Source organism: Jatropha curcas, chromosome 10 (assembly GCF_041381405.1).
Source record: "Jatropha curcas cultivar XTBG-Jc1 chromosome 10, XTBG_Jcur_1.0, whole genome shotgun sequence".
NCBI classification, from domain to species: domain Eukaryota; kingdom Viridiplantae; phylum Streptophyta; class Magnoliopsida; order Malpighiales; family Euphorbiaceae; genus Jatropha; species Jatropha curcas.
Genome location: NC_143160.1, coordinates 9,569,001 through 9,581,558, shown reverse-complemented (window position 1 = coordinate 9,581,558; position 12,558 = coordinate 9,569,001). Strand labels below are relative to the sequence as shown.

The 12,558-nt window shown below is 30.4% G+C and overlaps 2 protein-coding genes and 1 long non-coding RNA gene across 3 annotated transcripts; 1 reads left to right on the top strand and 2 right to left on the bottom strand.

Moving 5' to 3' along the window:
* Positions 1-1,530: 1,530 nt before the first annotated feature.
* LOC119370847 (uncharacterized) lies at positions 1,531-2,101 on the top strand. The gene is made up of 2 exons (XM_037639769.2): positions 1,531-1,676; positions 1,794-2,101. Exons 1-2 carry the CDS (start codon positions 1,571-1,573, stop codon positions 2,069-2,071), a joined length of 384 nt encoding a protein of 127 aa, XP_037495697.1. The 5' UTR covers positions 1,531-1,570; the 3' UTR covers positions 2,072-2,101.
* Positions 2,102-3,599: 1,498 nt separating this feature from the next.
* On the bottom strand, positions 3,600-6,336 carry LOC149493054 (uncharacterized). Its single transcript, XR_016322877.1, has 3 exons — positions 5,611-6,336; positions 4,581-4,663; positions 3,600-3,770 (listed from the first exon to the last, which is right to left on the bottom strand). It is a non-coding gene; the product is annotated as an uncharacterized LOC149493054 (long non-coding RNA).
* A 4,977-nt stretch (positions 6,337-11,313) lies between these two features.
* LOC105636896 (hypothetical protein) lies at positions 11,314-12,233 on the bottom strand. Its single transcript, XM_012220293.4, has one exon. The coding sequence runs from the start codon at positions 11,925-11,927 to the stop codon at positions 11,382-11,384; it is 546 nt and encodes a 181-aa protein (XP_012075683.1). The 5' UTR covers positions 11,928-12,233; the 3' UTR covers positions 11,314-11,381.
* Between the last annotated feature and the right edge of the window lie 325 nt (positions 12,234-12,558).

Below are 12,558 nucleotides of genomic sequence, written 5' to 3'. Positions count from 1 at the left end.
GCAAACCTTTGTCCCATAGGACAGGGGTTTTCTTGTCAAAGTACTACGTGGTAGGATTATAGAATTTTAAGAATATATATTGTAACAATTCATGTTTGTATGCCACTTGTTCTACAAAAACTGTCTATGTCAGATCTCTTGCACTTACCCATTTTAATTTTATTTTTCTTTTTATTTTATTATTATTAAATAATACATACACCATAATCAGATCTTCCAAATTATCTCACCTAACCATTTTATTTTGGTTCATTATGATACTTCCATTGAGTTAGATCCAAATCTTCTTTAATTATAATCATTCTAATTAATATATAATTTTAGTTTAATCATGATAATGGTTATCTTAATTTGTTTCTTCCTATGAAATATTAGTGCAGCATAAAGCTTTTGATCATTCATTGGTTCTTTGCAAAAGAAAATGATATGTTTTATTTTGATTAGGAAATACTATTTTGTAAATTACATTTCTGACATATTATTATATTGAAAAATAAAAAGGAAAAAAGCGAATTACGTTCAGATTAATAAATGTATTTAGGTACTAAACTTTTTTTTTTAATATATATATATATATAGAAGTTACCAAACTATTATTTTTTATTGTAGCAAGCTTTTCTTTTGATATTTTCTAGGGTTGGGAAAATGGTTTGGTTAATTGAAAACTGAATGAACTTAACCATATTGGTTTGGTTCAAATTGGTTTTTAAAAAAACAAAGAAAATCAAGAAAAAAAACAGATGAAACCAAATTAAATCAATTTGGACACAGTGTCATTCAAAGAAAATTCAGTAAACCTCAATTTAGAGTAATCCGGTTAGATTTAAATTGAACCGATGGCATGTCCACCCTTAATATTTTCCAAGCTCAGTACATATATGTATGCTTGACCAATCACTCTATTACTCTTCACTTAGCCATTTATTCCATTAAGGTAAGGTTTCCCATATCAGAAGGAAAGTCTTTATTCGAACCATGATATATATATATATATATACACACTTAATTATGCTTAATTAGTAAATGCAATTAATAAAATAATATACATTATAATATGGGAGACTTATAGATGGTTTAAATTCTAAAAATAATCTGGTTGACAGCTGATAATTAAGTACATAGATCATAGATGTACTTGTCAAGAAACTAAATAATGCATAATTCTTTTCCTTTTTTTTTTCTTTTTTTTTTTTTTAAGTATGAGATTATTGCATTAAAGCTGGCCGGCACCTAAAGGCATGCACATGATTACATGACTGCTGAGACAAGCTCCTAGCATTCATCACAATTTTAACATCTTGAAGTCAGTTAATTAATTTAGTAAGGGTACCAATGGAAAATAAGGCAAATGGCAATGACATGTGAATTGGGGAGATAGAGGCAAATCTTTTCAAATTAATAAATATAACACCAATGATTAATTAATTTAATATACATTATTAATTAATGACAAAAGTAACATTGGTAAAATATAATAAATAAATACAAGGAAACTCCTGCAACCAATTGTTGCTTATACCCTCATCTTCTATATATATAGCAAAAGGCCATAAACTCAAAAACTACATAAATGGCTTCCTCTCTACCATTTTCTTGCAGCTTCAAACTTCCTTGTTTTTGCAGGCTCAAAGAACTCAAATACCTTCAAGTGAGATCGCAAAGCTTTAGTGATGATGGTATTTATATAAATACATATTTATAAGTTGATTATGAGCTTAATAAATTAATTAAGACCACCCCATATATAATTATTATTTTTTCTCTTGATTTTTTTTTTTTTTTAATTTGGACAGGAACATCAGCAAATATTGTGGACTCAAACATGGGAACTCTAAGGGAGAGAATAGCACAAGTGAGAGTGAAGGATAGATTGGAGAAATGTTGCAGTTTGGAGAGCCTTCAAAATGGATGGAATTATGAGTCTGGTTATAATAATAAACACAAGAGATATAGTTTGTTATGTGAGGGATTTGAGATTGTGAGTTTTGCTGGTACTGCACTTGGCTTTGTCTTTCTTAGTGGTTCTCTTTGCTTATGCCTTGTTTCTCTTCTTCTTCATTTATATTACTAATAATAGATATATATATATTAGCATCACAAATTTTTACTTTTTATTAATTATTTTATGTCCTTATTCAATATTTTCCTTTTTTTTTTTCTTGGGTTGCTATATATATAAGCATATTAAGGTTGAATTAGGGTACTGAAAATTGTAGGGTTCTTGATTTGTAGTGTTTGATCTCTTTCAGGGAAAAAAAAGGACCTAGCAATCTAGCTTTTTGAGAGGATATGAAAGTTCCTAATTAGGTTTTAGAGTCTTTAGACTAATTATTAGTGCATATATACACACACACACACGTGTACTTTGATTTTTGTTGTCTTAATTTATGTTTAGGTCTGAGAGTGATAGAACCTAGGAGTGATATTGAGAAAAGACATTTTCAATAGTGCCAATTTTAGATTTTGAATTCTTGGGATAGGATATATGTAAAACCTTCTTAAAAGTGAAGGCTATAGGTTTTGAATCCTTAATTTTACTAATAAAGTTGAACAAATGTAGTTCATTTTCGCTTATCCAACTACGTATGAGAAAACAAAACAAAAAATAAAACAAGAAAATGATATTAAGGCTGATTTCAATAATAACTTTTTAAGTAGTTTTTAGCCTTTTGATCTGTCAAATAGTTAAATTCTATTTTTTATAGTGTTCGGTAATATAACTTTTAGAGGTTAATATAGTGTTTTATGAAAAGTTAATCTATGTAACGTTTAGCTCTTACCGTTTCATGAAAAGTAATACTAAAATAGGTTAATATAGTTAATCCAATAATGACGTTAGTTTATATTTTTATTTGTTTCTTTTTTTTTTTTTTTGAAAATTTCAAACTAGTAATGATGTTTTTTTGTTTTTGAAGTCTAGTAATAATGTTAGTTATTATTACTCTGAAACTATAAAAATTGAGTATCAACAGTTGTTTTCAAATGCAATTAAAAACAATAATAACATTCTTAATATTTTTTTTAGTTTTCCAAATTAATTATTTAAATCAATAAAAATTTTTACATCAATTAAAAATAATTATTGTGATGAATGTTACTGTTTATATAATTAATTAATTAGAGTGAATATTAATGTACTGATTTATATGAAATTTATTATTTATATTTTAATAAAAAAATGACATGTTATTATATTATACATAATAAATATAATTGATATTTGTTATTTATTTTTGTTAAATTATTATGTTAAGGATGTTATAAGAAATAAAGACAAATGAATTTTCATTTAAGAATTTATTCCAAACATAATTTTGTAGAATTCAATTGAATTTCTTATTTTAAATTGTAACATACCAAACATGACAAATTCATTTACAAATGAATTCTACAACTATAATTCATTTGTTTCAAATGAGTATTAACTATACAAGTCAATTTAGAGTATTGATTAGTGTCACGACCCATTTCCGTGGGTCGGACCGGCACTAGGACCTGGGTGGGCTTAAGGCCCCCGAAGCCCGTAGTAAGCCTAACTTATTTAAATCTCACAGTCTATTCATAATTATGGATTCAGGCCCATTAACTTATTATACATATGCATTCAAAATACAATTCATATATTTAATATGGACTTTATTATTTATTTACAACCCAACTGGAATACAATTGCGGAACTCTACCTTTATATTTACATCGTTATTTCTATCCTTAACAGTCTTCTACAATAAGTGTCTCAACTCTACAAGGCTTTTCTTTCTTTCTATTACCTGAAAAAAAAATAGTAGGCAGGGGTGAGCGCCAAACTCAATGAGTAGGGTTAGATAACCCTCTCACCCCACACAATCACACAGATGCTAAATATTTTTATCTAGTTACCGTTTAATTATATGATCATGCAGTTTGTCACACAAATGGCAGTACAACAGCAATCACAAGTATCATCACCTTCATATAATCACATCACGTGGAAATTAGTCAGTGGCACCACCTGAAACCCCAACGAGCCGTCCTCACACATGGCTCGCCCTCTCATACATGTGCACCGGGGAGCCGATCCCCCATACGGCCAACTGGTCTAATCCTCACTGACCAGTCCTCTCATTGTTTTTCCATTCTCTCTTTTCTTTTCCATACCCACAGGAGGCAACCCGGTGGTCTCCATCCAATCTAGATCATCAAGTGCTCACAACAGGAGGCCACCCTGCGGGCTACAATCAAATCTAGATTATCAGGTGCGCAACAACAAGAAGCCATCCTGTGGTTTTCCATACAATCCATATCATCAGGTGCACACGGGGGAGCCGATCTCCCATTTTCCCGGCCGACGGTCAAATTTCATATCATATCATATTCAGGATCCATATCACAGACCGTCCTCACAAACCCATGGTGGTCCACGTCATCCCAATTCCACACAAACAAGGCATAGTGTATTCACAGCACAAGTAATCAAACAATTTTTAATATCAACAAATGGTGCATCATAATATGGCAATTCAATAAAATAATGCATGATAACATTTAGCCGTGAATGCATGAATGCAGGCGGATGATACTAGTTATCTAACACTACTCACTGTTTTTGTTGTCCTTAAAAGGACTGCCTTTCCTATTGTGCGCTCCCAGCCTTTGTCTTCACAGTCCGAGACTTTATACGTTTCTATATAATAAGAAAATTCTACATAAGAATTCTAATTTGGGAAAAGCAGTTTACATTCATTTATTTGTTTTCGTTACTCGTCGGTTCACTAACTTATCAAACTAAACTGTATATCTATAGTGCATCTTTATTTGATTTAGTTCTTCTAATTTATTCATTGAGTAGAACGTCTAATTATTTGGTAATTAATATTTTATGATAATACTAATCAAAACATCAATATGATTAATGATAATAATATTAATAATGATAATGCGATTGATCATATAATATTCATAACATTAATAACTTTAGTCGGTATTTAATTCCCTGAACTACATATAAATTCGTTCCTCTTGTTTATTTATTTATTTGATTATTTATCGCTCTCATAATCTTATTCTATATTTTTAATTTCTATGAATAATTTAATCGCTATAAGTAATTTAATTTCTAAAATACAATTTATTTTCTAACGACTTTTCGGCAGCATCCGCCCAAAAAATTGGATTATCCACCTGGTAAAATATCAACATTATATCAATTAATTCCAAACCACACAGCCCATCCATCGGGCAATCAACTCAATCAACAAATCCCATCCTCCACATTTTCCGTACCAACATACATTTATAAATTTTCTTTAATTCCATACATCTGACTTATCTGACTTTTCAATTAATTTAGGTTAATACCGTATTAAATTTTAACTAAATATTGTTAATAAATTAATAAATCAACACGAATTGCTTTTAATTTAACTCCTCAAAAGTTAGTTCATACTGTATTTACTTTCTATATTTCATTAATCAATAATTCAATACTACTTAAATTAATTTTCACCACATAAAATTAATTAACTACGCAAAATGACTAAAATTAAGTTAACTAAATTAATGAACTAAATTAATTAACTACAATAATTAAATTTAATTCAAGTAACGAAAATCATTAAAATTAATTTTTACCTCAAAATATAAATTTGTCGAATTTTCGCTAGATCGGAGATTTTTACACATGCCAGATCGAAGAGCAGTAGCTGCCAGTGGCCGGATCCGACTGACAGTGCCGGAGAGAGGCGGAGACGGCGCGAAGAAGCTGGACAGGCTCGTTCCTGGTGGTCGGAGGCACACTGGAGCGGCGGCAGGGCGGTGGCGCGACAGATCTGTTGAGGCGCGATGCAGTCCTCTCTAGACTGCTGTCTCCGCTTGGTTCGAGCGGAGGGAGGGGCGGAACGGCAAGCTTGCCGAGGTCGAGCTGTCGCGGGGAGCAGCGGTGGCGCGCGAGGAGGTCCGATCAGCTGGGGGTGTCGCGCGACGCTGCTGCTGTTTTGCCTCGTCAAGAACACAGACGCAGTGAAGGGAAAAGAAGGAAAGAAAAAAAGGAAGAAGAAGAAGAAGAAGAAAAAGAAGAAGAAGAAGAAGGGAGGAGCAGTGGCTGGGGAGGTTGTCGGTGAACTGGAGGCGCAGGACTCAATGAGTGAGGGAGATAAGCGTTGAATATAGAGAGGAGGAAGTTTCTAGATGTTTTGGGTCGAACCGGTTCGATTCGATTCGATTCGGCCCAAATCTTTGGTTTTCAACTGGTTTTCGGCTTTTTCAATCGATTTTCGGTTCGGTTTCTCACAGTATTCGCACTAAAATATTAATATTAATTTCCAAGCTGTCGGTTCATTAAATTTAATTGGATAATGTTTGAAAATAAAAATTCAGGGTATTACAATTAGAGCCAAGGATAGAAGTGGGGTAATTTCCTGCGAAATTTAAGCTATCTGTATCTATATTCATTTAAAAATTTTGCTTTCTAAAACAGTAAAATAAAATTTTTTTTCTCCATTTTGGCTCTCTTTAAAAGTTTTTGTTTTTACCCTTCAATTCTAAAGTGAAATTCTGGCCCGTTAGCAGTGACATTTATATATTAGGTGTGCCAGAAAGATGTCAAGGACCTACCAATTCCATCAATACACCTAACTAGGGGTCCAAACATGCATGAAAATAAATAAATAAATAAATAATGTTGTATTTATCCACATTTGCTCGAATGATTACTTGCAGAAATGCTGAGCTGTAATTGTTGGATTAACTTTCATTATCCACAAGGAAAAGATGAGTTGCGAGTTGTACTTTTTATATATTATTTTATTTAATTATTTCTGTTTTACTTTTCAGGAGAATTAAGTTGTCAGTTTTATCCATTATACATTTTCTTAAACTGCAGAAATTACTTTTTTATGCGTAAATATTTTCGACCTATTAATTAAATTAAATTAATTTATGATGTTCATTAACTATTTAATTTAGAATTATAAAATTAGTCATCCCATTAAAATGTTAAAATTAAAGAAAATGAGATAAGAAAGTTATCGTATGATTAATGTAAATTAAGTATAGTCTAGTTGGTTTTCGCAGTTACATGAAGAATGGAAAGTCTCAAGTTTGAGTCATTTCGATCCCAATTGTTTTAACCAATTTAGTGAGTCCAGGGAAAGACTCTTCTATTGTGTAGTCTGACTTTCAGCCCATCAAGCCTTCCAATGGAAAAAAAAAAATGGTATGGCTAATGAAATCAAATATAATTATTAACTTTCTTTTCATTATTTTCCATCATTATTTTTGGATATAATAATAAAATAAAATAAATTTATTTTCTTCGTTGACAAAAAAATATTATTATTGAAAAAATTGACAATTAAGTCTTCATTTAAATAATAGTATATTTAAGAAATTAAAAATTTGTTAATTAATTGGGGTCATTGGGTATAATAAAAGTGAGTGAAATTCTCATTTCTCTTTATTATTTTCTCTCCAAATTAGACAAGTTCAAAACATGTAGGCTAGATGAAAAATCAGCGAAATATTAATTTACTTTCTTTAATATTTTTCTCCTCTTTCTCACAAAAAAAAAAAAAAAGGAAAAATTTTTTTATCTGAATATTTTCTATAGTTATTTTCCTTCCTTGAAAAATATACTCCCATAGAAACAAAGGACAATGGATGGGACCTTTTCTCGATAATTAGGCAGGGACAGCAGTTGAACCTGCATGTGAACACAGAAAACAATCCTAACAATTCCAGCAACACTACAACTCAATCACAAGCTTTAATTTCAATTATCAATTATTCTTAATTTTTTCAAGCAATGTCATTTAAATTACTAAGTCTTATTATTTAATTTTCAAACTCTGTATGTTAAAAAAATCTGGTGGTGGGCAATATCATTGTGGTAAATTTTTTTATCAAATTATTATAGTACGTTTTATTATAAACTGGTATGTAATATAAGGTTAGTCCAATATGGTTTTGATGTAATTAGATGACCTAAACTCTATATTTAAATGTGGAAGTATATTAAGTCTAGGTCAAGTTTATTTTTGTGTGAATCTTTTGGTTCTTGAAGTTTATGTTGGATTTAGTCAACATGCCGTATCAGAGCCTGCATATATGAGCTTAAAACCACAAGTTTTGATGGACTTTTTCATTAGTTTGAGAAAAAATTTTAGAATTTAGTTGAATTTAGTTTCTTGAATTCTTGAATGATTTGCTGTTTTTGATTGATTTAGGATTAATAAAGAACTGACAATAAGGATAAGATTTTTTTTTGTGTGTGTGTAAAAAAGAAGAAAAAGAAGAAATTAAGCTGCTGTGAAACCCAGTTTCGCTACTGGAAGTTTTGCGAAGAAGAAGAAGAAGATGATGATGTATCATTGTTTATGGCAAATTATAGAAAGATCTTTAAAGTTTTGGATTTGTTTTAAAAGACCCATAATTGTTTTAGACATTTCTGTTTAGTCCTAACATTAATTTTAAAGTCGTAATTTAATTAATTTATAACAATTATGAGGATATATTTTTATCTCATAAATTTAATGCATAGTTTTCAATTTCAATGACAATTAACTTTTTTTATAAAGGAATTCAACAATGTAAAGTATTCTATTCTTTTGTGAAATTTTAAAACATTTAAAAGTTGTAAAGAGCATCGTGGTGTAAGAATTTCTTTTTATTTTGTATGAAAATGCAGCCATTAAAGTAATCTTTTTAATTGAAATATTAAGAAATGATGGTTTTCTTGTAAGTAATGGTTTTCTATGACTTGAAGCATTGAAATTATCCTATGTTATGCTAATAATTGAAATGTTGACTTGCTTTTAAGTATAAAATGTCGATTAAAAATATTATTCTAGTTATGGATTTAGCGGATATTGATATATGGTTTATATGGATTCTATTCGATGCATATAATTTCGACCTTTTTATCATCTAGATTAGCCTAATTTTGAGCACTTTAAATAAATCAAATTTAGTTTTGCATGCATTGCAGATATTTTGCATTTGCTTGTCTTATAGTGTAGGTCTTATCTCTTCTTGGAGAAATACCCAAAAAGTATAAGGCATTGCATTCATTTCAAGCCAACCAACAAAAGACAAAATTGCAAGCAAGGTAAACAACCACTCTATTTTGAAACACCTAGCCAAAAATATGGCATGTTCTATGGCTGTGCTCTCTCTCTGAAGAAGTCAGAAGCCTTGCAACAAGAAGCACGAACCGAGCATTTTTTAAAGCTAGGTTACATCTAAGAAATCCCCTCCTCAGATTGTCTGTACATGTCGGGCCGTGCTTTCTTTGAAGTTCGAAGCCAGAAAGCAAAGCAAAATCCTTAGACCGCTGTGCTTGCTCTTCTTTGGCATTAAAAGCAAGAGATTTGGTCAAGGAATGTTTAAAATTGCCCCCCATCAGCACTTGCACTATAGAAGGAAAATGATGAAAGTTAAAATAACAAGAAAGCTAGGAAACACTTAGAAAAGGAAGTAAAGAAAAAGAAATCTTATAGGGGGAAGAGATTGGAATCTTCCTTCTTTCCTTTTGGGTTTACTCAAAAGAATTTTATTCATAGTTAGCGGTCACAATTAGAGTTTGCCTCTCTTTTATTGTAGACAAGGATAGTTCTTGAGCTTGCTTTCCTTTTGAATCTTGTAATGAGAAATCTTAAGATGTCTAGTGATTAGTTCCTTAGCTAGGGTGAAAACCTGTTTGAATTGAAATATTTGTGATCATTTTTCCTTTCTTTAATCTGAGTTGATGTTTTCTTCATTTGTGTTTGGTGTGCTTAATGCTTATGGGTATATACAGCTCTATGCTTGTCCGAATATAAATGAGATAGTGAAGAACTAAGAGGTTAAACCCCTTGATAGATAGACCCAGATGCGAACTTAGAAAATAAACTCAAAAACCTCTTATTTTGTTTAAGTTACTTATACTAAAACCGATTAAACTAGATAGATTCTAATTATGAACCAAACTAATCCGATCACATTGAAAAATTGGACAAAATTAATCAAAATAACAGGAAAAATAAATTTAACTGAAAAAACCAAATCCAATGCTCAATTCTAATCTTCATTGATATTGTGATTATCCTCACCTTGAAATTTCTATTATGTAATTTAACGTGTGATGCAAAAAATTATAATAAAAGTATTGCATATTGAAACCTCAATAATACGTATATTCATAATATTCTGATTTTTAATCTTATATTGCATAAAACGCAAGTAATACCGTGATACATTTATTACAAAGTCTACTTATGAGTTCTAGCCATGAATATCAACCAAAGTCCACTTATGGGTTCATTTTACCATTTCCACCTCATTAATAAAAAAAATAAAAAATAGAAAGAGAAAAGTCAAGTTATTGGTTCTGATTTCTGGGTAATTTAATTAGTACTGGGCCTCCAGAACTAGACCTGGTCCAAATATTCCACCCCAGACTCTGAATGTAATCAATGGGAAAACTTCCTTCCGCCTTCATATAATCTTCCCCCTTCCAACAACTATGCATGAATTTTCTTACAAAATGTATACGGCTACAATCTTTGGAAATAATATTTCTTCGTTCCCAAATACTTTTTATATATAGATTTGTCCAAATTATAATAAATTATTAAGTAAATTGACTATACTACTTTTAATTTATCTAAATTATAATAAATTATTGAAAATTCAAACAATCACAGTTAATCTATGCACAGAGTAAATATGAAAAAAAAAATTTATTATTTATTAAATCTGTAAGTATAATAACTATTTAAGAACATATAAATTTCTAAATGTGATAAATATTTGAGAACGAGAGAATAAAATAGAATCAATTGTGTGGCTTCGCATCCGTTCTGGAAGAATGTTAATTGTTTCCATATTCGTAGATTGAAACTTTGACAACATATTATACTTACATATGCAAGACCTAATCTAATAATCATGTGTTATATTATGAATGTCATTATTATATATTTAAACTATACAATTTCAATAGAAACCAAACAATCATTTCTTTTTTTAATTCATTTATAAACCAAATTTAAATAGAATTTATTTGTAAATGGATTTTTCATATTTAAAATGAATTTAAAAATTAAAAATTTATTGGCTTTTATTTCTAAATTATCTTTAACATAATAATTGAAATTTTTAGCTTCCTGAACAACTCAATGCCATGAAACCAAAATTTGATTAACTATGCTAGAAACATAATTACACTTTAATTAGATCAAAACACAAATATATATAATTATAATATTAATATTTTCTATTTTTTTCTCTATATTAATTAGTTTTTATATAACACCACACTAAAAAAAAACCCTAAAAAAATTATTATGAGAGAAGATATATGAAAATCAAGATTCAATAAATCAAGTAATCATTTAATAATTCTCTTCACAGATCCATTTCATTTCTTATCTTGATCGAACTGGTTCTTCTTTAATGGTCTCCAACATTGGCTTCCTTGACCTACAAACAGATAATCTGTACTGATACTCTGCCATTGGAAATACTGCAATTTCTTCAGTACTAGATGATTCCCCATCTTCACTACCCATTTCCAAATTTTCTTGCAGATTAATCACTCCGCCGGATTCCGGTAAGATTCTACCCTTGTTATTATTTCCAGCGCCGGATATTCTCTTGGCAGCAGAATTTGCCGCCAGGAAAAGAACGGCCATATCGGCGGCAGTGACAACAGAATTCAATCTCTTCATCGGAAACATTATATAAACATTACCAAATTCTACTTCCTCGTCGGCAGCGAGTGCGGAGAATCTCCTTCCAATATGAAGAGACTGAGAATTTACTAGAAAGAAATTGGGACACTCTAACATGAGCTCTGCTGCTTTTATCTGCTCCCTGAACTGCCTTACTTCACCGCCAGGAAGTATAACTCTCGCCGCCTTGGCGCTCTTGATTAAAGGGGTGGCTAGGGTGCAGGAAACAAAATTTCCCATTATAACAAAAACAAGAAATCAAGAAAATCTTTGTAATGCTTTTAAAGAAATGATCGGCTGTGAGGAGTAGTTAAGGGATGAGTTTGAGATTGCTTAAGCCAATTAATTAAAAAGAAGGAAAAAGAAGCAAAACTAACTAAAAGAAAGAAGGAAAGAAAAAAACGTTTGGTTATGGTTAAAGGGTTTGTTGAGAAAGAATGAGAATGGTATTTTGAGTGTATAAATAGGGAATTGAAGGATTTGATTTGGTTTGGTCAGTCAAAGAAAGTTTTCCTCTAAAAAAAAATATATGTTATTTACATGAAAATCAAGTGTTGGTTTAAGGTATTTATATATTAGTATAGGAGTTGTGAAGGATTTGTCTTTGGTTGGTGTTGTATTTGCAAGAAAAAAAAAAAAAAAAAAAAAAAAAAAAAAAAAAAAAAAAAAAAAGAAGAAGACGCGTTAGGTTAAATAGTTATTTAACAGAATAGAATAGAAGTTGCGTGGAAAAGTAGGAGAAGATGCATATTCTCTTCTCCGTTTGGCTAGCTGTTAATTGCGCGTGGGACCGTAGGAATGCAAGCTGTTAGTAGTGTTGTGGAAGTAACTAAATTGGTATTTTTAAGTTTAGGAGTTGAAGATGTTGTAT